We start from the raw sequence: 25952 nt of genomic DNA on the forward strand, positions 1-25952 counted from the left end.
TCGATACTGTGGGACCCATATTTTCTGTCACAAACCGGAACAAAAGCAGACATACTCTCACCTGGTGGATTACATACTTATATACCCAGAAGCCTGAGCACTGCTAATTATTTAAATCGAACGCGAGGTAAAAGCACTTGTGAACATGTTCAGCAAAATAGTGGTGCTTAAGGAGGTTCTCACTGATTATCCATTTACCTCATAGAGCATAGTTACAAAGTGCAGCACGCTATAAATAGAACACCTGTTACCTAGCCAACCCCATACACATAGGCCTGCGAGTGAACTGTTAAGCAATGTAGTGTATGTTATGTTTAACAGCAATTTTAACCGTTTTACATTTTTGGTACACATATATTATATGTGGAAAAATTTAAGAGTAAAGTCCGGTTGTTATAGCTGTGTAATTATTTATCACGGAAGAATTTTTTATGTGCTTTAAAATCTTGAGAGAATTCGTTCACAGTCATGTCAGTGAGGCCGCGTGACCAACCGTAGATGCCATTTCTCATACTTGAAATTTACAAGTTTTTCGTCTGTGTCTACATCACTAAGTCATCTGAATTTGATAATTTATAAAAACTAATTGCTGCCTACATCAATATCAGAGCCTTTACCTGGTTATTGAATCTTTGATAGTTGTGATTCTAATCGTGAAAACTTCGTTAAGTACTGAATGAAATCTGCGACAGCCATTTTGGAGAGTGGAGATTACGACCCAGTTACTTTAAATAGCAGATATCAAGCAGTGCATAAACAGTGACCACATGATCTGACGTAACTGTCATTCGCAGAAATGAATGTAATGGGGGTTTTCCCTGAAGGTGGCGCTACGAAAACCGGCTAAAAATGGCTGATGTTTATAGCCGACATCAAAAGGCGCTTCCATGCGACTTGAGGCGTCAAAAGGCGCTTCCATGCGAATGGTGTAGAGGCGTCCAAAGATGCTTGCATGAGGTAAAGGGTTATGGGGCCCAATTTACCTCAGAACTTGTGATGAAAATTGGTAGGTTGATCTCACTGCATGTATGATGGTTTGGTTTGAGAAATTTTATGGACTAACCAAAAGATCTGAACTGATAATTAAATGCGAATTTGTTTGCATAAGCTATGTACCACAAAAAAGCTTGGGTTTTTTTGCCATTTGAGTTATTATACAATAGGAAAATTCATGGTCCTAAGCGGATTCCGCTTGAACATGGTCGTGTGATGTCGCTGATGAAAAAGTCTAAACAACCTACCAATATGTTTTCCACTTGTGCAAAAGATAGAAGACCCTGTTTCAGTTGGCACACAACAAACCCACAAGTCAAGTCTTAAGTATGCAAAATATTAAAACCAATGAACAGAAAAAAGGAAATCTGAAGCATGTGTGTATGTATTGCTCACATTCTGTGAGTAGCTGAAAGCATTTCCACTCTTTTTTAAAGGTGGGAGGTACTGTCACAAAATTGTGTACGAGAATACCTTTAATTATAAATGAATGTAGATCTGACCACGACCATAATACTCATAGTGCTAAATTTGTAAATATCGTCATGATATAGATTAGTCTTATCAAGAAGCTGTATAATTTATGAAAGCAATCTTCAACAGCAGCGAGATGTGAAAATGTATTCTGAAAGTTCTATAAAGTCGTAGCTATGCTCTATAAAACCATATTATTGGATAGAATAGTCTGGTTTAGATTAGACAATTTTTATAGCTGAACAAACAAGTTGAATTGAATTATGTTTTGATATAAACTAACGTATTTCATTGATGGTATATTTAGCTATTATGGGAAGTCATCAATCGTTTTGGGTTTGTATAACCTAAATACTGTAGTCAGTGGTAACACTGGTTTGTAGGATGACATTGGTTAACTCATTTTGTGGGGCTGAAGATTATGGACCAACAGGTTTGCAGGATAGAAATGTTCATGGATCCTTTGGCAATCTGGAAAGTGTGGTTGTTGATGGAATATATGTATCAGGTTTTGAACCTAAGAGGTAATGTTGTTATACGTGACAATCTAATGTACCATCAAACATGTCAATGAATAACACACTGATCATATTTGTTAATAATTCCACACACTGCTTACATTTATTGATAAATCCATACATCAATCATATCTTTTGATCAATTCTAAAAATACAAATCACATCTGCTAATAAGATTGGTGCGTTGATCATATCCTTTGACAAGCAATGTCATTTTTTATTTTTTTAAAAGAAATGTTTTAGTCATATCCAATGAGGAAAGATACCAATTTGGTTTCAGTTACTGTTTATTTGAGGGGTGGAAGTAAATGTGCAAGCTAGGGTGTCTGTCATTTATTATTAATTTACATAACAAATAAACATCACAATCACGTACTTGTGTTAAGTGTCTTCGCTAACTCCAATTCAGCCTGACAATCCTCATAAGATATCAACATAGAGACAGTATACAAAACTTAAGTATATTGTCAGATAAGAGAGACAATACTTAGTGGCAATGGTGCATGAAAATAAAAAATCTACTTACCAGAAAAATCGTATTGATCAAGATCAGGAAAAACATGGAGCACTTTCCTCCACAATTCAAAGCCATGATTGATGTTTATCTAAAATATTGCAGCATAAAGTTTCTGGTCTGAAAAATGAAATGTGTTGTCATATAAATGAAATGTGTAAATGAAGTTATATGAAGGAAGAATTTTTGGGCAATGTAGTGCATATTAATTATAAAATCATTTGACACACATGAACATGCATTTATCAACATGGCGCTCACATTTACTGATCACTGCCATCTCAACTTTGTCTGTGTGGGTTCAAATCCTGAGATTGTCCAATATATGTGAGAAAGTTTGCGTGCAGGCTTCCTGTGGGTTGGTGGTCCTCCCAGGTTCATTCTTAATTAGTTATACTGGCCACCATAGCTTGCTATCAGTGGCTGAAAAATGGCATTAAACCCACAAAAACCAAAGCAAAGATGAACAATTTGTGAAGTGCTGAACAAGTAATTCCTGCAGAAGGTGTGCACACAGATGGGCCAATTTACTTCATGAATCAAATTAAAACTTTCACATTGCTAAAAAGTGAAAAACAACAATTTGAAAACATCACTGCTAATAATCACTCTCCAGTGCAAAAAAAACTTATTGATTAATATTTAAATAAATAAATAAATAAATAAATAATAAAAAGGGCAGGGAATCCACAAGGAACCATTACATGATCTCTACCAGATCAACATATTAACATGTAGAAATAGCTTTTAAAGACCAAATGCAGCTGTTTTTCATAAATTTCACTATTTTTCCAATCTAAGTTTAAAAGGAAGGAAGGAAATGAGTTGTTTAAAAAAAACCCCAACCTATCTGATATAATTTGTTCTTTGAAAAAATCACGTTAGGTTTAAACGATGATCAAATATGTTTAAGGTGGTATCTCTCAATTCAGTCCCCAATGTTGCTGTTATTTTGTTCTTTCTCTGGAGTGTTCCAAAAGTACTGATACGTTCAACAAATTCCGTTAGTGACTAATCTAATAACAATAACATTTGCACCTGGCAGACAAATTTATCTGAGGCAATGAAGAATGGCACGTCCACTTTTATTAAAAAGCAAATCTGAAAAGAAAACACATATGTGCATTAGATAAAAATAAGTCCCAGGTGAATATTGGTGATCAGCTGGGATGCTGGAATACTTAGAAGGGTGAACCTGGCTTGAACGTAAACCCAGCTGCTGTGGATTTCCATATTAACTGTTAACTCATTTGGCCCCAGAAGTTTTTGTCGTTTTTGCCTGAAATGTGCGTAGGAAAGACATTTGGGGGGCTATTTCTTAATACATCGTAATACAGCGGTTTTCAACAGATTTTCCATGAGAATAATGCCTAGTTGTATTAGAAACATCATTTTCCATTGGTTATTTTGCTTGCGCATGAGCAGAAGGGTAAAAGTTGGAGTTCTTTTTTTTTTTTTTTTTTTTTTGCTTAATGGATCCATCATTTTCGTATGGAGACCGCAATTTGTTCCAAATGCCCACCTTATCCTAGTTTGTGCAAAGGTTCTCCTGTCTGTGTGCAGTTAAGACTGGTATGCCTTAGATCTGCGGCCAAAAGGTCTAACATCCAGACCCAAAATAGCATTACAATCTCGAGCTAATTTTGGGTGAAAAAAAAAACCGGGTCCAAAAAATGAGGTTTTGCTCTCTGTATTTTGTAGTGCAACTAGAACTTCCAGATTATTTGATATCATTTTAGAGCTATATCTGTCTGCTTTCTTATTATACCACCCACGTTGGTGTGTCTTAAATGACCTTGATGCTGCAGAGCTTTGAAGTAGGGTACAGCCTCATCATGTCTACAGACGGGATGGGGGCTGAATCGGTTAAGCATACGACACAGACTTGCAAAAAAAAGTAGCATAAATCTGTTATGCCTTTGAAGAAAAATACTCATAAATGATGGGCCAAGTAGTTCCTCATGTCAAAATGAGAATAGCGTAAAACATAAGGATTACCTGCTGTATCCAACATAGTGTGGTGTCGGATTCTTATGATTACAAGTGATGTAATCAAATCTTGTGTCCTAACTTTCGACTGAAATTGACTGGCCCACGTATGTTGCCAATTGTAAGTGTGAATTTTGCAGATGTCACTGTGATGCATAGCCATCTTAAGTTGATGTATATGATTTGGCATGGAATTAAATCAATGAGTGGTGTAAGGATATGGGACTGATTGATTCTAATTCTGATTGATAAATGTCAGGCTAGCTAGTCAAGAGGTGAATTGGCTTTGTTTAGAAAAATGCCAAGGGTTGAAATGTTGCAGAAACCGCAGCTGTACTTTTTGAAACATTTGTCATAAGTTTAAACTTTGCAGAAATCAGTTAAGGAAAGTGGAAGGAATGTGAAAGTTTCCAAATCCTGGAGTAGCATGTGTTAATAAAGGCAGTTTATACAACCTTAAATTCCAATCAGATAAGGAATAGCTTGGGTTGTGTTTGCATCCTTAGTTTCCCGTTTTATAAATCTCCTACACTGCAAAATTAGTCAATTTTTTTTCTGCAGAAGACAAGAAATCTTGATTCCAAGAGTAGAAGGAAGTTCTTTCTCATAAAACTATGGGATGGGGTTCAAAGTCTTTGACAGACCTGGAACCAAAGAGTAAAAAGACTCTATTATGTGGAAAGCAAGAAAATCTTGAAAGCACAAGCTGTATCCTAATTTCCTGCAATTTCTTTTTGTTTATATAAGTGTTAAGATAATTGTCTGAATTTATTTGACATGATTATTATATAAATCATTTATCTTAAGAATTCCATACATTATTTTCTTGATACGAGTCTTGAGATGATTGTCTGAATTTCTTTGTATGTATTTTCTTATGAATCATGTATCTAATGAACTTACTAGGTGTATAGGATGTTTGAGCCACTGAATTGTAAGACAGCAAATAATGTAGTTAGTACAAGAAGTGAATTTTGTTTGATTCATTTGTATAACTATTCTCTTAACCTACAAATCGGTGTATTATAACTGGGACAGTAATAAGGACTATATGGCTATTTTAATTGTCGACAGTATGTGTACATGTATGTAAAAAGAGCCAAAATTGTGATCAATAGTTCACACTGCAGGGGGTTTACTGCATGAAGCGAAACCAGACTATGCTTTCCATCAATTAGTAACTGTAACCAGATCTGTAGACGAATACCAGTACATTAAGTTACCTGTACTATGTTAAGGTCAATGTAAATAGATCATTTATGCAGGCAAATATGACAGTGTCTTCGTAATGCAAACATCTTTGTCTGAAACCACCATATCACTTAGCGTCTATTCCAATTCAAAATGTCTAAAATCTGAAGTAACGAGAGAGGAGTAAGTATTCTGTACAAGAAGCAATGGGCTGAACGGAATAGTTGGGTTGCTTATCCCTTTACCTCATAGAGCATAGTGACAAAGTGCAGCAAGCTATAAATAGAACACCTGTTACCTAGCAGACCGCATCCGCATAGGCATGCCTGTGAATTGTTAAGCAATGTAGTGGTGTTAACGTTTAACAGCAGTTTTAACCATTTTACGTTTTAGGTAGACATCTATTATATATGGAAAAATTGAAGAGTAAAGTCCGATTGATATAGCTGTGTACTTATTTTTCACGGAAGAATATTCTATGTGCTTCAAAATCATGAGAGAACTCGTTCACCGTCATGTCCGTGAGGCCGCGTGACCGACCGTAGCTGCCATTTCCCATACTCGAAATTTACATGTTTTTCGTCTGCGTCTACATCACTAAGTCATCTGAATTTGATAATCAATAAAAACTAATTGCTGCTTACATAAATATCAGAGCCTTTACCTTAGTTACTGAATCTTTCGTGGTTGTGATTCTACTCGTGAAAACTTCGTAAGTACTGAATGAAATCCTGCCTGTGAACTGTTAAGCAATTTAGTGTATGTTACGTTTAACAACAATTTTAACCATTTTACATTTTTGGTACACATATATTATATGTGGACAAATTTAAGAGTAATGTCTGATTGTTATAGCTGTGTAATTATTTTCCACAGAAGAATTTTTTTATGTGCTTCAAAATCTTGAGAGAACTCGTTCACCGTCATGTCCGTGAGGCCGCGTGACCAACCGTAGCTGCCATTTCCGATACTCGAAATTTACAAGGTTTTCGTGTGCGTCTATTTCACTAAGTCATCTGAATTTGATAATTTATAAAAACTAATTGCTGCCTACATTAATATCAGAGCCTTTACCTAATTTATTGAATCTTTCGTGGTTGTTATTCTAATCGTGAAAACTTCGTACGTACTGAATGAAATCCGAGGCTGCCATTTTGGAGAGTGGATATTACGACCCAGTTACTTTAAATAGCAGATATCAACCAGTGCATGAATAGCGACCACGTGATCTGACGTAATTGTCATTCGCAGAAATGAATGTAGTATGTAATAGGGGGGTTTTCCCCGAAGGTGGCGCTACGAAAACTAGCTCAAAATGGCTGATGTTTACAGCAGGCGTCAAAAGGCGCTTCTATGCGAATCTTGCAGAGGCGTCAAAAGGCGCTTCCATGCGAATGGAGTAGAGGCGTCTAAAGATGCTTGTATGAGGTAAAGGGCTATCTTTGTTTTTAAAGGAAACAGCTCCACAGACTGTAAAAGAGATGATCCGTATAGCAATTAATGACCAGTAAGGATGCGCGAGAGAGAGAGAGAGAGAGAGAGAGAGAGAGAAAGAGCTCTGTAGGAAGCAACTTGTGACAAGCCAGAGGGAATAAATCAACCCTAACCTGTGTTGAATCTGGAGATCCTCAACCAGTAATAATGTTATGCAGGTATGACAGAAAATTAGGTCTGAAATGCTCACTCAGTCTTATTATGAAATTTGTAATATCTATGTAAACTGAACTTCTAATCTGCATTTTTAAAAATAATTTTTGGTAATTATTTTCAAGTAGAAGTCTATCCTTCAAGTGTTTTGTACAATTTTATTTTGTTGATCTAGATAATTAAAAATTGTTATATTCTGAACACAGGGGCTTGTGTTGTTCTATTCTATATCTCTGTTCAGTCTCCATTTATTCCATCCATTAATTTTATATTTTTATTATTCATCTAGGCTATAACACTGAGGTCGATCACCCTTGGGAGATTGATAACCACCACAACCAGTACCACCCCATAACACCTACCAACATCAGATTAATTTGTATACATATGAAAAATGGACAGGTTTCTCAGTTCGAGGGAGAAAATAAATGGCTCACAATGTGATGAAACATCAATATTATCTTGTTTTAATAGCACTCATAGATTTTTAGGACCAATATATTTAAAAATTCAGTAGTACTTAGATGATTTCGGCCTGTACGACATTTTGCACATAAAGGCAGCATTTGGGTTTTAATCACATTAATTTTAATAACCGGTTGTCTCATAAAGTACAAAGTTAGCCTCGTCATCCATTTCTACGCAGTTCATTTCATTCATTATTACTAATGACCAAAACATACTGGACCACTCCGGTGGCCTAGTGGCCATAGTGTTCGCCTCGAACGCAGTGGGTCATGGGTTCCGACCCCGGCTGAGCCATATCAGTGACTTATAAAAATGGTACTAACAGCTGCCTCACTTGGCGCTCAGCATTAAGAGGTTAGCGTTAGGACTGGTTGGTCTGGTGTCAGGATAATGTAACTGGGTGGGACATCATGCTACATGTCTGTGGCAACTGTAGCGATATGACCGAAAATTTTGTAAAGCTACGTTAAAAAACCAATCACACACACAAAACAGACCTTCGCCTACTAGCGCATTATACAGATATAGATGATGCTCGTTCTATTTATGATTACCAGCAAACAGTATAGACAATGATATGATCTGCCTTGGATTATGCAGGTATGGATCTACGCTGTTCGTTCTATTTTGGATTATTAAAGAACTGTATAGACAATAATTTACCATTCTATTATGTGGCTATGGCTCTATGCAAGTCTTTAGATTCATGAATTTTAGCGAACATTATTGACCCTTATCTGCCGAAGCATTATGTAGATATGACTCTACTGCTGTCGCTCTACGTGAACTGTAGGCCGGTAAATCAACCTCTCACCTATAATAATACAGACTGAAGGTTTAGAGGCCAATATCACTGTTCATTAAAACCTGCAAAAAAATCTGTTGCCACTTTAGTTTATACACTTACTGGTATTTTTCGTGGCTGCTGAGATACCAATGGCTGAAGGGTTCTTTTGGCAATATGTACATACTATTTCAGGATCAAATCCTATGTTTGATGACTTTTAAATCCAAGTGGAATAACACAACTCTTTGTCAGGTGGGATTTCGAATTTTGCGATAGATAGGACTGTCACCAAATAATAGTACGTGTTTAAACTGTACACAGGTGTGTTCCGTAAAGATTTTCATTCAGCAAAATTGCACATTTTAATAATCAGGTGACATCATACCCATATATTGTCCATCAGAATCAACACAGACTTGCCGGGCTGATTTATCGGCCTATGTGAACAGTACATACACTAATCTACCTGCGCTTTGTGTGGAAATGGAATCTATGCAATTCGTTCCATTTTTTTTCCAGCTAACAGTATGGACAGTGATCTTTATCACAAGTATATCATTTATTGCTGTATTATTTTTGTTGTTTTTTAGGTAGTAAGTAGCATGATACTATTCTCTGTACCAGTACATTGCTTGTTTCACTCACACTGTCTATACTGTTTGCTGAGAAAGGACAAGATGGCTGCCATGTATATATGGTCTTAACACAGCTCCACTCAACTCCATGAACTTGGTGTAAAAACTAGTGTTAAATATGCTAATACCTGTAGCCATCATTTATACTGTGGATTTATGACAATATTAAGTTAGTGTAAGTGAAATTTTATGTGCACATGTTCATGTATTCAAGTGAATTTGGAAACCTGTTCAGAACAAAGGATTTTTGGCTATCCAAGATGGCTACCAAAGTGGATATACTTGAAATTGATCTACACCTACCATATCTGAACTTCAGTTGATACCAACTCAAACACATTATGCAAGTTTCATTCAAAAGTTTATGGATATGTGCTAGTCATAAATAAGGATCTGATATACTTTTGCTATCACTGCTATGAACAAGCTGAAAATATCAGAATCATGGAAACATATTTAAATACCAGCCTTGTGGGTTCCTTACTCAACACACTCAGCTCAGCCTTTTCTGCATCATTTTCTGGCTTTAGTATGTCTGATATACCTGAAGATCAGAGCCACACAGATAATCCCATGCAGGAAAGTCATGTTCAGAATAAAAATGAAAACAATGGTGCAGATGATGATCTGGAATTATCCATTATGGCTGACACTCCAGAATTCTTGAGGGTCAAACATAATAAATACAGTATCACTGTGAATATAGATCCACAAAAGTTTGAGTTTGTAAAACAGATATTGGATTCAGAACCTTGCATGACTTCATGTAGTTCAAGTGTACAAAATGGTATTATCTACAGAACACAAGAGAAAAACACTGTGACAGCTACACTGTATAAAACAACATGTGTCTTACATATACAGGGGCTGAACAGTCTCACATGGTTAGATCATATTATCTGTAAATGTAGACAGGATGTGAACACCCATGCTAAAGGCATTTATATGCTGACATCTACACCAGTAACTAGATGTAGTGCCAAACATGAAACAGTTCCTAAAGTCTTTGACCTAAATGACTCAGGCAATAAAATTAACACCCCTCCAGAGTGTCAGGCAATTACACACTCCATAAATCATGACCACAGCAGTGATGGCTTAAGCCTTAATGATTTCTTCATGTGTGTACATCAAAAAACAATTAGGAAATTGGAGACCCAAATCGAAGAATTAAAACTACAGTTACATGCTATTAAATCAGCACAGGGAAAGGTTAATGAGCAAGTAACCTCATGTGAAACAGCAATTCAGACAGACTCCCAAATATCAACAGTATCAGATGCTCAGACACAGACAATCCCAGTACCAGCCAAAAGAAAATGTAAAATGACCATGCAAATAAAAACTGATGCCCAAAGTAATCCTGCATTGCAGACAACAGTATCCCCCTCTCAGTCATGTGACACACCTGCAACAGCAATAAGTGTACATCCATGGCCCGCAGTTCAAACAAGTCTGTTACCTTCACCAACAACTGCATTTCCCAGTGCTCAGACAAATGTGTCAGAATCAACACAAGTAGTTCACACAACTGAAACACCAATTTCAGCACCCATTCCTCCAAGATATGTGTCTGAAATACAATCCAGAGTCCAACACACGACATCACAAGCCAGGAAAGATAGGACTCTAATAATTGGCTCCTCAATTTTGAAAAGTATAATACCAAGGAGACTTTTTAAAACAGATGTACAGACTTTACGAGGTGCAAAAATCAACAACATCACTGACAGAATAATGAACAGTGACCTAACCAAATACAAGCAAATTATTATTTTAGTAGGTGGAAATGATGCCTGTGAGGGAAGGTCACTAAATCAACTCAAAACAGATTTTGAAAGTTTATTGTATGCTGCTAGATATTGCAGCCCAAATACATGTAAATTAATGATATCGGGACTACCTCCTCGTGTGGACACCAAGGCCAAAGAAATAAATGATCTGATAATTGACTTATGTGAAGATTTCAACCTACAGTACATTCCACAATACAAATCTTTCTTCATTCAGAATCAGGATGTCAACCTTAGTCTCTACCACAGAGACAAAATTCATCTAAGCAGAAAAGGAACCTCTCAGCTACTGAGAAATATTAACATGTATGCCCCTATTTTCAAGCACTGTAATGAAGAGTGTTGTCTCAACTGTGGAGAAACTGGGCACATGACACAGGTATGCCATCATGGCAAACAGATCGAGTGTTTTAGGTGCCATAAATATGGACACAAACAAAGACTTTGTCCATCAATGTATACATATTAGGAAGCTGGCAAAGAGGAGAATGCCAACGCTTCATTTACAAAAAAACTAAATGTACCCAGTGGGACTCTTGACTCTAACTATTCAATGGACGCTATTGTAGATGCAAATGTAAATGGATTTTCAGGGTTTGTATGTGACTTTGAAGATGCTAATATATATGAACATTTAAATATAGAAATAGGATGTCAGAATGATAAAAGTAGTATGGAGACAATCTCAGTGAGTACCCCATTGCATGATGACATACATGTAATTGATATGAAACTAAATACAAAAGGTTTTAACATAGGTCACTTAAATGTACAAGGTATAGTGGGAAAGATAGACCAGATTAAGTTAATGTTGTCTTCCATGGAAAATAATATACATGTTTTAGGACTCACTGAAACCAAATTAAATGCTAACCACAATGATGATCTATTTCACTGTCAAGGCTACAATAAACCATTTCGTAGGGACAGAGAGACAGCAGGGGGGGGTCTTGTTGTATACATTAGAGAAGATGTAAATGTAAAAAGGCGACTTGACTTGGAGTCACATGAAATTGAGAGTATCTGGGTGGAAATTTTTCAAAATAATGCAAAATCTTTCCTAGCTGGTTTCATTTATAGACCACCTTCCTCCAAAGCATTTTGGAATGATAACTTTTTGAAACAAATAGAAAATGTTCTAGCACAGGAGAAAGAAACATATATACTCGGAGATATAAATAAGGACCTTCTCAATACTCAAATAAGGAACAACTGGATGGAATTTATTGAATCATTAGGCCTAGACCAGCTGGTAAATGAGCCTACAAGGGTAACAGAAAAATCAAGCACTCTTATTGATCACATTTATACTAACCTACCAGACAATGTGGCTTGTGTTAATGTACCGAATGTTGGTCTTAGTGACCACTATCCTACTTTTTTGACAAGAAAGGTTAAATGCAAGAAAAATAAGAAAAATACACATAAAACGATCACTTACAGATCGTTCAAAACTTTTAATGAAGAACAATTTCTCAATGACCTATATAAAGTTCCATGGAGTATGATCCAAAATTTGGATGACATAGATGAAGCCATGAGGGTGTGGACTGACTTGTTTATGGATGTAGTATCTAAGCATGCACCACTGAAAGTACATCGAGTAAAGACTGATATTCAACCTAATTGGCTTACTACTGAAATCCTAGATGCTATGAAAACACGAGACAAATTCAAGGCTATGGAAAACCATGCACAATATAAAGTATGGAGAAATAAAATAACAAGTACATGTATGATCAAAAAAGCTAAAAATACTTATTATCAATCATTGCTTGAAAACAAAAAGAGCAACACAAACTCCATTTGGAAAGTCTTCAATGAACTCACTGGAGGAACGCACAAAAAACAGACAAATAAAATTCACTCACATCTGGTAAATGACACCATAGTCACTGATGAAACTGACATTGCAAATGTTTTCAATGATTTTTTCATCAACATTACCACAAAGTTAAAAGAGCCAGTGATAGAAAACAACTTTAATGAACTGAAAAAGTTCTGCAGCAGTAAAATCTCAAAGGAGGTATGTTTCTCTATCCCACCAGTGTCAAAAAACTTTGTTAAAAAATGTCTCAGTGAACTTGATACCAAGAAAGCTACAGGACTTGATCAGATTGGTCCACGACTCATTAAATCTTCTGCCTTTGCTATTGTAGATAGCATAACATTCATAATTAATTTAAGTATTGCAACCTCATCTGTCCCCAAAATATGGAAAACTGCAAAAGTAACTCCTATTCACAAATCTGGTTCTAAGGATGATGCTGATAACTACAGACCAATTTCAATACTACCAAACTTGTCAAAATTGATTGAAAAACATGTCCATGACTCATTCATGTCATATTTAACCAAACACTTGCTGTTACACCCTAATCAATCAGGCTTTAGACAGAACCATTCCTGTGAGACTGCGTTGATCTCCCTAACTGATAAATGGCTTCAAGCACTTGACCAAGGTAGAATAATAGGAACTGTATTTGTAGATTTCAGGAAAGCTTTTGACATGGTGGATCATGAAATCCTTTTGAAGAAACTGAAAATCTACCAGTGTGATGAAAGAACAATTAGATGGTTTACTTCGTACTTAAATGAGAGAACACAACATGTTTACATAAATAATGTTCTGTCTGAACCTGAAACAATTAGATATGGAGTACCACAAGGCTCAATTCTAGGTCCACTACTATTCATTTTATTTATTAATGACCTACCACTTTTACTAAGAGACTCAATAACATCTACAGATCTCTATGCAGATGACACAACATTGTCAGACATCCAAAACACAAAGCATGAGCTCGAAATTTCTTTACAGAATGCCCTAAACAAACTGGAAAACTGGTGCACATGTAATGGCATGGTGGTAAATACTGGTAAAACTAAAATATTACTTATCTCAACACGGCAAAGAAGGACAAATCTTGATAGTGATGAACTATGTCTGACATGGAAGGATACAAATCTGCAAATAGTCTGTCATGATAGGCTACTTGGTGTTCTGGTAGATAATAACCTATCATGGACTGAACATATCAAACATACCAGTAAAAAAGTCAATTCAAGTTTATGGCTTCTCAGTAGGATAAGACATTTTCTCCCTGAAAGGCACAGGAAACTATTTTATAACAGTTACATACAACCCTATTTGGACTACTGTAGTACAGTATGGGGTAATTCAAATGATAAAAACATAGCAAAGCTGGCACATCTTCAAAAAAGAGCATTTGAGCTAATATCAATCCAGAAAGAAAGCAAGGAAAGTTTAGCTGGTAGGTTAAAAATATTACCTATTAAAGACCGAATCTGTTTGAGAAAAGCCAAATTAATGTACAGGATATCTCAGAATAGTGCTCCTGAATATTTACAATCACTATTCCAGTATAGGCTACCTGGTAATACTCCCCACCTGCGATCCATGTCAAGCAAACAGTATAAAATTCCCAAACCAAATAAGGAGTTATTTAAAAAAAGTTTCCAATACTCTGGAACTCTGCTCTGGAATAGTATTCCAGCTGAGATTAGAAATGCCCACTCTATTTCCTTCTTCCAAACCCAATATATCCAGTGGCTTCAGAGATGCAGCTTAAATAAATGAATTCCTTTGTATGAGGGCCTCAAGGTAGATTAGTTTTTAGCTAATTGTGTTACCCTCTTTAAATAAGGTCATTATTATTATTATTATTATACAAAGGAATGTATTATTGAAAAGTCCCAAGTAATTTATTATGAATTTAATGATATTAAAGCATGTTTTCATTTTTCAAGACAAAATAAATTCAATAAATTATCTTATTCTTGGATGTTGAAAATAAAAAATTGTGAACATAATTATATTTTGAAAATTTAATCACATGATTAGCTGACATGATGGCGAAGTGAAATACATTCAATTAAAAAATTGACAATAAAAATATATTTATGATCATTTAATCCCACAATGCGCCGGTGTGATAGGAAAGGGAATATTGTGAAAGATATTTGGGTAAAACCCAAGTTTTGGAAAATTTCTGATTAACAAAAAAAATAATTTTGTTACTTGTTAGTAGTGTATACTAGTGTTATGCACATATATTCCTTTGGAAGACAGCATATCATTCAAAGATTTTCAGGGCAGTGGCTCTTTTCTGTTTAAATTTAACATAATTTCTCAAGTCCACTAATAGTTTCTTGTCTCAATAGTATAATCTGTAAATTGTAGGCTTCATTGTCAACATTTGGATTTTTATCAAAAACACTCTAAATGCAGCACAACGTCTTTCACAGAGTGTAAGCTGTTGTGTAAGCTTAATAATACTACTTTACATAAATTTTAGATTCCAGCCTATACACATTTAACATACATAGCAAATTCTAAACACTGGTCATTTATTTTTGGGTGGGGTGGAGCTGTGAATTTGTTTTGAGTTGAGATATTTTATTTGGTTTTATCTAAAAATATTTTTATTTTCAAATAATATATCAAATATAACATGGTTTTATCCTGACTTGAATCAGAACAAGCTATTTTTCCAGCTGATGCCAGACGATTTTTTTTATAAAATTTGTGTCAGGACTCTGTCCCAGAACATTAAATTATTGGTCCCTAATATAACTGAGGTATACCATGGTGTGTATCGCATTATGTTCAAAAATACTGAAGTACAAAATAAATACCAGCAGCTGTCTAGACAGTGCTATGTTAGTGTATAACAGGGATATGGATCTGTGATGATTGTCACATTTATGATTACCAACATATAGTATTGATAATAATCTTCCGGCGCTCTATGTGGATACAGACACTGTTTGTTCTATTTATTGCATGGCTGCGGCTTTTGCGACTATTTGTCATTTCCCAAGTTCAAAATTTTTGTAATCCATGGCTAGCACGTCGGGTACCAATATCTGGTGTTCAACAGATGGGCATTACAACATAGGATATTGATTAATGACGTTTGTAATTCTGGATGGGCCGTGTTACAAAGTAGCTTGATTTTCTGGCTGGTGACTAAAAGACAAAAACGAATCAATGCAAATTAAGGAAAAAATAAAACAGTAATATTACGATGCGTGCACTCACGCATGTATGTGTGTTTGTGTGTGAGAGATGGAGAATAAATGTCAAATGGATAAAAGAACAAGTCAGTATTTATTTATTAGCACATATCTATCTTGTTACAGAAACAACGGCAGAAAATATCACATCGCATAAAATTATTCAGACTAGAGAAAGTTATTAAAATTAAGCAACAGAGAAAGAAAAAAAAAACATGTTAAGAAACACTCCAAGGAACCCAATGCTAAAATTAGTACAGGACATTGATGATGTTATGCTGGTATGCATGATCACGTACGTCACTTTGTTATCCACGGGCTCGAAAGGGAATGCACAGCATTTTCAATGCACGTCATAACGTTTTAACGTACCATTAAAAAACTGTAGCTTAATTGGTAAATAGATTACATAAACAGAGCCATTTGCAATCTCCCATTAAATTATTTCATGGCATGAAATGATGTTTATTTAATAGTGAAAATTGATAGTTAACTTTGTTAAATATTCAAGATGCAGCTTTTTATTGTCAGTACATATATCTTTTCACCGCGTTAAGTCAGGAAAAGGATATGATATTTGAATAGTGACATAACAGGATTTTTGTTTTCAGATTAATATAATCAAATGATGACAAGAAATATATGGTGATGCCAAATTTTTTTATATTATTAGAGTATTAATTAAAAGTATGCTGGAGAATATCCTGAAACTCCTCACTCCTCTGAGGCTCTTGGACAATCGATGCCCTGATAGCAGGGCCTGATAAATCTTCTCACATTCTTAAAAAAACATCTTCGACATGTCAAATCAGTCCCACCACACATATCAGGTCTGGGTGCATGTCGATCTTATCATTTGTCTCGGGATCTTCATAATATTGATCAGGATCTCCTCCTGATTTGAGGCCTTTTTTACAATGGCTATACCCGGAGAAAATGAAGACACACTAAGGCTACTAATGTGAAATCTCATATGTACTTATTTCCTTCAGTTGTTCTGTAAAATGAGTAGATGTTAAAAAAATACACGAAAGTGTAGGTAAAATAATATAAACCTTTATTCTATCCGGTAACGCTCACATGTGAACAGTTAAAAAGCCTGATGATCATTCACATTGAGAACAGTTTCATCATCTTTTCATTGGATGTAAGGTATTATGATACAGTGTATTAAAGTAAAAAGGTGACCCAGAATTTGATAAACAGAGTACCATAAGGGCTTGAAGAACTGGGCAAGATATCCCTTCCAGGCTATCTATAGTGCCAGGCAGTATCTCCGTCAGTTCAGCAATACTGATTCTTTCTCATCCTTTAATATTTCTCTCATGCTTAACGTGTGGTCATAAATGGTATTTTGGTCCCGACAGGATATATGATTCTCTCTTCAGCCTAAACACTTTCTAATAAAAATGCCCCCCGTCCTTAAACTGATGTCTGTTCTATTTTTTGTTATGACTATGTCAACATAGTCATTATTAATGGCTTCCTCCTCACTTTTTGATTCTTCATCCTCTGGGTTCAATTTAACCATATTATAAAAGAAACAGTCTTATATTTTCCCCTAGCTTTATCATATCGTACAAGACATCATCATCAGCCTATACTAGCAAGTGAGAATGGTATGTGGACGCTGGAGTTATTTTTTTAGGATTTAATGGACTTCTACAAGCGTTCATTGAATGAAAAGTTTGCTTACCAAACCCATCATTAATATCTTAATTTTGTCGTTTTCTACTCTTATAAAATTACGATTTTCCCCAAGCATAAAAGTTTGCTTAAGGAACAAAAAAAAAGTGGGGGGTGACAGTGGGATTGGAATCATGTTTGCTTGGATAATCATATAAAAATGTTGCAAATGTGCCTACAGTTCTAATGTTTGCACAACCAAACCTACACTGTTATGAACAATCTGTTTTGTTCTATAAATCTCTGCTACCCACTTTACACTATTCTGTGCAACTAAACTTTTCATCTGGTGTATTGTTTTTTCTCCAAAGGTCAAAGAAAGTATAAAAAGTATAAGTGATAACATGTCTGAAATAATTATTTCATATCTTTCGATTTAACACATTAACCCCTGGAGGTTTTTGCCATTTTTGCCTGAAAATCGAGTAGAAAACACATTTTGAAAGCTATTTCTGAATAGACTCGAAAACACCAAATCCCCAGTCATCTTTCAATAACATACTGCCTAGTTGTGTTAGAAACATCGTTTTTCGTTGGCTATTAGACTCGCGCATAAGCAGAAGGGTAGAAGTTGAACTTGTTTTTGTTTTTGTTTTTTTTTGTTTTTTTTGCTTAACGGAGCCATTATTTTCGTATGGAGACCACTCTTTATTCCAAATGCCCATCTTATCCTACTTTTTGCAAAGGCTCATCTGTCTGCTTGCAGTTGATACCGGTTTGCCTTAGATCTGAGACCAAAAAGTCTAAAATCCGGACACAAAATGGGATTCCGACCACGGGTGAATTTTGCGTAAAAAAAAGTTGGGTCCAAAAAATGAGGTTTTTCTATCTGTATTTTGTAGTGCAGCTAGATATTCCAGATTATTTGGTATCATTCTAGAGCTACATCTGTCTACCTTTCTATAATACCATCCACATTAGTGTATCGTGCATGACCATGACGCTACAGAGCTCGGCGGCAGGCTACTACCTCCAGCCTCGTAAAGTCGTCGCTTGGGGTTAATGTGTTAATAAAGAAATATAGGACATTTCTCTCAATATATATATATATATATATATATATATATATATATATATATATATATATATATATACACACACACACACATTTTGTGAGTAAGGTTCAGATTGATTCATCAAACAGCAAAGAATAATCAAATTCATGTGTTGTGGTAAATACTTAAATAATTATGTTAATTACATTTCTTCATTTTGTCATTGCTTCGAAATAGTTATTTAACATTATGGATTAACTTACCTTAAATATATTGTCATCTCCTGAATCCATGAAAAACTCCAAACCAGCGCTGGCCACTACTGAATATGGCAAATGACTTATCACTTAGCATAAAAGTGACGTCCAAAAATTAGATGTTATACTTTGAGCTGGGTCTTCAGCATTTGTCTCTTGGCCAATTTTCACATGAACTGCCTCACAGATTTTATCCAGATCAACGAGTTTAAATACTATTTATAAATTATAATCGCTGAAGGCATATCTCTAATTAATTTGTCCCTGATGGTGACCTTGAGAGAAATTATGAAAAATGTACAACGACGCAAAAGCAAGACAGTTCGCCAAACGTGAGAAGTCCACCAAAGATAACAGTTATCATGGGTACTTCTTCGAGGAATATCCGGAAAGGCTTCATCATGCACACAGCAACCATTGGCACCAGAAGAGTTGTTGTGCCCAGTGAGTTTATTCCCCCATACCTGTACACGATCGGGGATGATTTTTGGCATAAGTTCACCAAATGTTCCAAGCCTGTTCAACCTGTGCCAGAAATTCGCCCATTTCTTCCATGTACGAAACCTACTGAAACTGCATATCCACCAAGAGTTGCGGTTTTGTCAAAGTGTGTGCATGGCCTCTTACATTCTGATGAAAACCAACACCAGAACTGCTGAATCTAATGAATTTGAGAAAGACTCCATGGATAATGCAGTGTTCTGCAAAAGGATGAAGAACATATTGAAGAGAATGCTCATTGATCATGTCTGTGACACTGATCTGGACAAACTTTGTCGACTGATTGCAGATCCAACATTCAAGACAAGAAACGTATTCAACAGTGGACTCTTAACTGTCAACAACAAAAGAAACAAAGAAAAAAAGAAATTGAACTTAACGATGCCTATATACAATGACACATCAGTCCTGGACTTTTTCATGTACGAGTTTTAATATGAACAGATCAATCTGCAGTAAGGCAGTGATGTTAAAATGCTGCACACAGATGTAAATTCATTGCTGATGCACAAACTATCAATGGCATCTGCACAAATGCGAGTGAGGCATCATTCGCGTGTGAATATGACACCAATGAGTACCAGAAAGAGCGAATGCTTTTCAGCAAAGGTCAACAAGAACATCAAGAAATCCAAAAGAGTCACATGCATGACTGCAAAACAAAAATTTCTGGCAGGATATGTACATGGAATATTTGCCTGATAGCTGCGAATTCACACACATAGCAAACCTTAATCAGTCGTGAAAACATCAAAGAGATACTCAATCAGCACCAACTTTATACAATAATACAGCATCCTTCTCTTAATCAACTTGATATAGTCAGGGCGAACGTTCAAGTTCCCATTTCTAACAAAGAGGTAGCTGTTGTAAGCATTTGGTGTCTAGAAGTGCAGTAGTAAATTGGTGAAGATGCTTTTGCCATTTGGTATTCCGTCACAGCTTTAATGTCACAAATTAGTGATGATGACACTTGGGCAAAAATGAAAAATTAGTTGCCAAAGGTTTGGAGGATACACTGCCAAGCTATCCCTTTACCTCATAGAGCATAGGGACAAAGTGCAGCATGCTATAAATAGAACACCTGTTACCTAGCCGACTGCATATGCATAGGCTTGCCTGTGAATTGTTTTACATTTTTGGTACACATCTATTTTATGTGGAAAAATTTTAGAGTAAAGTCTGATGGTTATAGCTGTGTAATTATTTTTCACGGAAGAATATTTTATGTGTTTTAAAATCTTGAGAGAACTTGTTCACCGTCATGTCAGTGAGGCCACGTGACCAACCGTAGCTGCCATTTCCGATACTCAAAATTTACAAGGTTTTCATGTGTAATGTTGTGTATGTTACATTTAACAGCAATTTTAACCATTTTACATTTTTGGTACACATATATTATATGTGGAAACATTTAAGAGTAAAGTCTGATTGTTATAGCTGTGTAATTATTTATCACAGAAGAATTTTTTATGTGCTTCAAAATCGAGAGAGAACTCGTTCACCGTCATGTCAGTGAGGCCTCATGACCAACCGTAGCTGCCATTTCCGATACTCAAAATTTACAAGGTTTACATGTGCGTCTACATCACTAAGTCATCTGAATTTGATAATTTATAAAAACTAATTGCTGCCTACATCAATATCAGAGACTTTACCTAATTTATTGAATCTTTCGTGGTTGTTATTCTAATTGTGAAAACGTCGTATGTACTGAAAGAAATCCGTGGCTGCCAATTTGGAGAGTGGAGATTATGACCCAGTTACTTTAAATAGCAGATATCGCCCAGTGCATGAATAGCGACCACGTGATCTGACGTAATTGTCATTCGCAGAAATGAATGTAGTATCTAATTGGGGGGTTTTCCCTGAAGGTGGCGCTACAAAAACTAGCTCAAAATGGCTGATGTTTACAGCAGGCGTCAAAAGGCGCTTCCATGCAAATCTTGTAGAGGCGTCAAAAGGCGCTTCCATGCGAATCTTGTAGAGGTGTCCAAAGACGCTTGCATGAGGTAAAGGGCTATTCAAGCATCAGTATCAATTTTGTCAATCGCTATAGTAAGAAACACTCATTTCACTTAATGGAGGGTGCTGCACAAGACAGGGAAGTTATGTTGAATAAACAACTCTGGATATATTGAACTAAAAGGAATGTGATTGTATCAAGAGTTGGATGCTGACCAGTGCAAAGTGGAAATTAATACATTCATCCAGTATTTGCTCCTGGAGATTGCTAATGGACTTTCTGATGAAAAACAAAATTCTTTCTTCTACCTGAACATAATTTATTTTTGTCAGCTATACCTACAATGTCTATATGTGTCTTTTGTTTTTGTTTTGTTATATTTTATTTGGGAGGTCGTCTCTAATCAGAGTACAAATATTTTGGTTAAGCTATATAAAGGCTGGAAATTGTTTTATTTTGTTGTTGTTTAGTGGTTTTATAATTTGAGCTCGCCCCTCCCACCTCAAACCAGAAATATATATATATTTACACACACACTCACACATACATACATAAATACATACGTAGACTGTTGAGCTTTCACTACAAATCGTGTAGAAATTTCATCATCATCTGCACCAACTAAAAAGCAAAACAGCAAAAAGCCTGGCACAGACATCGCTACAAAGTCGTATGATTTCAGATTTGTTATTTTGATCGAACGGTTATTTTAATTTCATTAATGCTTAATCAGGGCACAGAAACAAATGAATTCTGGATGAGTTTGATTCTGTTGAAGATCAGTGTAACATTTAACTTTACAAACAGCTATCAACTGAGGGGTAAGTGGGGTTATAATGAATTGCTACTCTGCTCCTTTGGCCAATTTTAAATGCTTGTCTACCAAAAAGAAACAATGGTACCTGCAACTAAAAAAAAAAACAAACAAACAAACAAAAAACCAAATCAAGAAGAAAAAAAATAATTTAAAGTGTTAGGATTCTGTCTTCAATTTTGTACACAATTTTATTATTCAAAATGTTAAGAACGAATAATTGAAAAATTAAGCAGTTGTGTACTTAGCTATCATAAGATGCTAAATATGACTTGATTTAATTAATGATGAAGAAATGCATAAAAGAGCAACTGGAATCTATGTGACAGCTGCAAAAAAAGCTGCAAGCTATTTAAAAAACAGACCTTTAATAATCATCTTTCAACCCTCGTTAATGCCTTTAAAGCCAAAATTAGTGTGATAGAAGCTTGTACAGTTTTCTGAACTTATTTTTAGCTCTTAAATTATACTAAATATGACTTGGATTAATGGTAGTAAAAAAATGCATTATATGGTACACAATATGTGTTTGACAGTTGCAATGCAAAGCGGTGAGAGTTATATATCTAGGTGCGAGTAACTTATCACCATTTTAAATCAACATGTCCCTTCAAGCTCTTTGAAAATATCCATTCTTCCCAGGCACAGACATTTACTGACCATTAAAACGGGCAATTTCACTGATGTGTAGGAGAGATTGTTACATTTTCTTCATCATATATTTTTTTAAATGCGACTACTTGAAAAAACAAAACCAAAAACAAAAACAAAGAACAAGGAAATCCCCATTGGTCTGCCACCTAAGACAAAAGAGCGTAGCAGACTGTCACTGTGGCTTGTGACAATGCCACTACAGGTGTTTCTTTTAACACTTTTGACAGTGCTTTGGATGAAGAAATGAATGTATTTGAAATGAAAGCAGAATGTGAATCTGGTCGTTTAACTGCAACAGAAAACTGGCTACAAATGTCATAAAAAATACTCGATAGAGTAAAAATATGGTGTGTGAAGCAGTGTTTCTCTTTACCCTCATTTGTGCTTCAGAGACCCCTAAATTTTTAATCTGACCCCCAGTTTTGATACCAAAGTTTGTTTTTTAATCAATCTGACCCACAGTTTTGACACCAGGGAGGTTTTTGGCTCTCAGTTTTGCACCCTAGGGGATACAGTGGTGCAGGTGGATAAAACATTTAGCAAAATTAAAATATTTAATCAGGAAATTACTGTGTTTCTTATGAAGAAAATATATATGGCTGCGTATTCAACCAAAAGCAGTATAATATAGCAACTGGACTCCAAACCGAAAGAACGATAATCGAGATATCATCATCAAAATTTATGCTTAAGATAGCGGCATATTACAAATGTATTTAGAATAAATACAGTCTGGTAATTGATATGACTAAAATAGTGTTGTTGTTTCTAAGTTCAAAGACCCATGAGTAGTGGTAAATGTTGACTATATTATATCAGGCAATGTATGGAAATGGTGCCAATTTTCCATCCAGAAATGGGGTAAACTATTTCAATCTCGAAAGAACAGACCCACACTCAAAGCGGAACAGATAAAACGGTGAAAATAACGAATCCATTGTCACACTTATGAGAACCTGGTACGCTCTCAATCATCATTTCTTCTCTTTTTGCATACTACAATCTTTGCATTAATTTGTAATTTATTTGTATATTTCTTTCTTTCTATATTTATTTACTTTGGTCGGTTTGCTTTCCAACTCAAACTTGAGTCAAGGCAGCACTATTTTTTATTGCATTCCTCGACATGCTAGTACTTCCATACTAACATAAGTGCCTTATCAGTACTTTAATGACTTATAAGTACACATCAGAGAGAACTGCAGTTCGTGGAGGCATCAGACTAGTGGACTCTCACAAGGGTCTGTTCTTTAGCCAAGTTTGTTCAATATCTATATCAATGACTTACCTGTAACACAGTCGCTCAAGTTCATGTATGCAGATGACATTACTCTCTGGACCCAAAGTTGCTCATTTGCTGAGCTTGAGGGGGTACTGAACAAGGACCTGGACGATATGATGGACTTCTTCAAGAAATGGCACCTGCAGCCAAGCACAACATAGTCTACAGTGTCTTCCACCTTAACAATGCAAATGCAAATCGTGAGCTTTGCATCTTCCTCAATTGGGCAGCAAACAAAACATGACCTGACAACAACATATCTTTGTATGACTAGACAGATTGCTGACATTATGCAAACACCTGAAGAAAACTGCAGCAAAACTTGGCACTAAAAACAACCTACTCCGTAATCTGGCTGGCTCAACCTGGGGTGCCTAAGCTCAGACAATCAAGACATAAGCACTGGCCCGCTGTTATTCGACAGCCGAGTATTGCACTCCTGTCTGGGCTTGATCATCTCACACTAAGTTAATTGGTGTCCAGCTCAACATAAAAATGCGCATAATCTCTGGAACACTGCGTCCTCTTCCTTTACCATGGCTGCCGGTACTCAGCAACATTCCTCCACAGCTGCATCGCCAGGAAGCAACCACAAAAGTGTTGGCTATTAGGTCTATGCCAATGAGAAACTTCCACTGTACATGGAGAACACCTTACATCCAGCAGTCTGCTTGACTTCAGGATGCCCAATCTTGTTAGGTCCATTGCCAGAGGATATGACAGCTATTTCGGCATTGAGTGTCAAGTGGTCTTCAACAGATGTTGTAAACCGCTCACTCATAACTGAGCCATCTGTCTGCCCTCCTTGCTTCAACCTTCCACATCATTTGTGGACCACACTGAACTGCTTTCAGACAGGACAGGGTCGTTGTGCAATCAACCTTGTCTGATGGGGCCAAGCCACTAACTCTTCTTATTGCTTTGGAGCTCTTCAGACCATATCACACATTGTGGACAGCTGTCCATTGACAAAGTTCCCCAGTGGACTGCATGCTCTGCACCTTGCTGATAATGACGTTAAATGGCTGAGCACGATAATAATAACAATAATAATAATAATTTATCACTGCTTTTCTGGTTGAACATAAAGACATTAAATGTTACGTATGTTGTAGACTGCTGTACTTGCATGCCCAAACAGAAATCTATTAAATTTAACAATTGTATCTATATTTAAAAGGAGCAGCAATCCCATTCTTACAGTTCCTTTCACACCAAAAGATCTTGGCTAAGTTTTATATTAAAACTACTGAATCTTTTAGCTTATTTATCTGCACTGAATGTGCAAAAAAAAAAACCAGAAAAAAAGAATTTCCAGTGATAAAATTTATATTATGGTTCACATATTTTAATCAATCAATGGTGCAGAAGAATGAGCTATGATTCTGTAGATATTAATTTGACACATAAATATGCATTGTGAGTGAGCGACATTATTAGGTCTATTATACATATAATAGAAACCCATGAAATCCAGCAACCAAGGCGTACTCTTTAACCACTTCGGCCACCAGAGAGGTATCTGCTGGAGAAAGAACCCGGGATAACTCGAGGGTAATAATTCAAAGAAAAATATATATGTATAAATTACGCAGCAGACAGCAAGTCAAGGTGCAGGTACACATAGACTCAAAATTTGTCAACAACACCATTCCTGAACTTCTACTGGCCAGGAGTTAAAAAAAAACAAACAAACAAATGTCTAGAAATAACAGTGGCTACAACTCTTCAATTTTTCAAACAGCTGC

General features: G+C 35.9%; 1 protein-coding gene and 1 long non-coding RNA gene across 4 annotated transcripts in view; one reads left to right on the forward strand and one right to left on the reverse strand.

Annotated features, from left to right (window-relative positions):
• Positions 1–25952, reverse strand: part of LOC149773756 (tetraspanin-9-like) — a 100041-nt gene that overhangs the window by 59086 nt on the left and 15003 nt on the right. The window contains exons 1-2 of one of the 3 annotated variants that reach the window (XM_089946062.1): positions 3695–3938; positions 2512–2619 (exon numbers count right to left, since the gene is read on the reverse strand). In XM_089946062.1, the coding sequence (XP_089802188.1) occupies positions 2512–2577 (66 nt within the window). In that variant the 5' untranslated portion in view covers positions 2578–2619; positions 3695–3938. Of the gene's footprint in view, positions 1–2511; positions 2620–3537; positions 3658–3694; positions 3939–25952 lie in introns of those variants that run through there. The other 2 variants (XM_089946063.1, XM_089946061.1) reach the window with 2 other exon arrangements.
• Positions 1–25952, forward strand: part of LOC149773757 (uncharacterized) — a 108653-nt gene that overhangs the window by 2809 nt on the left and 79892 nt on the right. The window lies entirely within an intron of this gene.

This window comes from Sinohyriopsis cumingii, unplaced genomic scaffold (assembly GCF_028554795.1).
Source record: "Sinohyriopsis cumingii isolate HCF-2022 unplaced genomic scaffold, ASM2855479v2 utg000615l, whole genome shotgun sequence".
Classification (NCBI taxonomy): Eukaryota; Metazoa; Mollusca; class Bivalvia; order Unionida; family Unionidae; genus Sinohyriopsis; species Sinohyriopsis cumingii.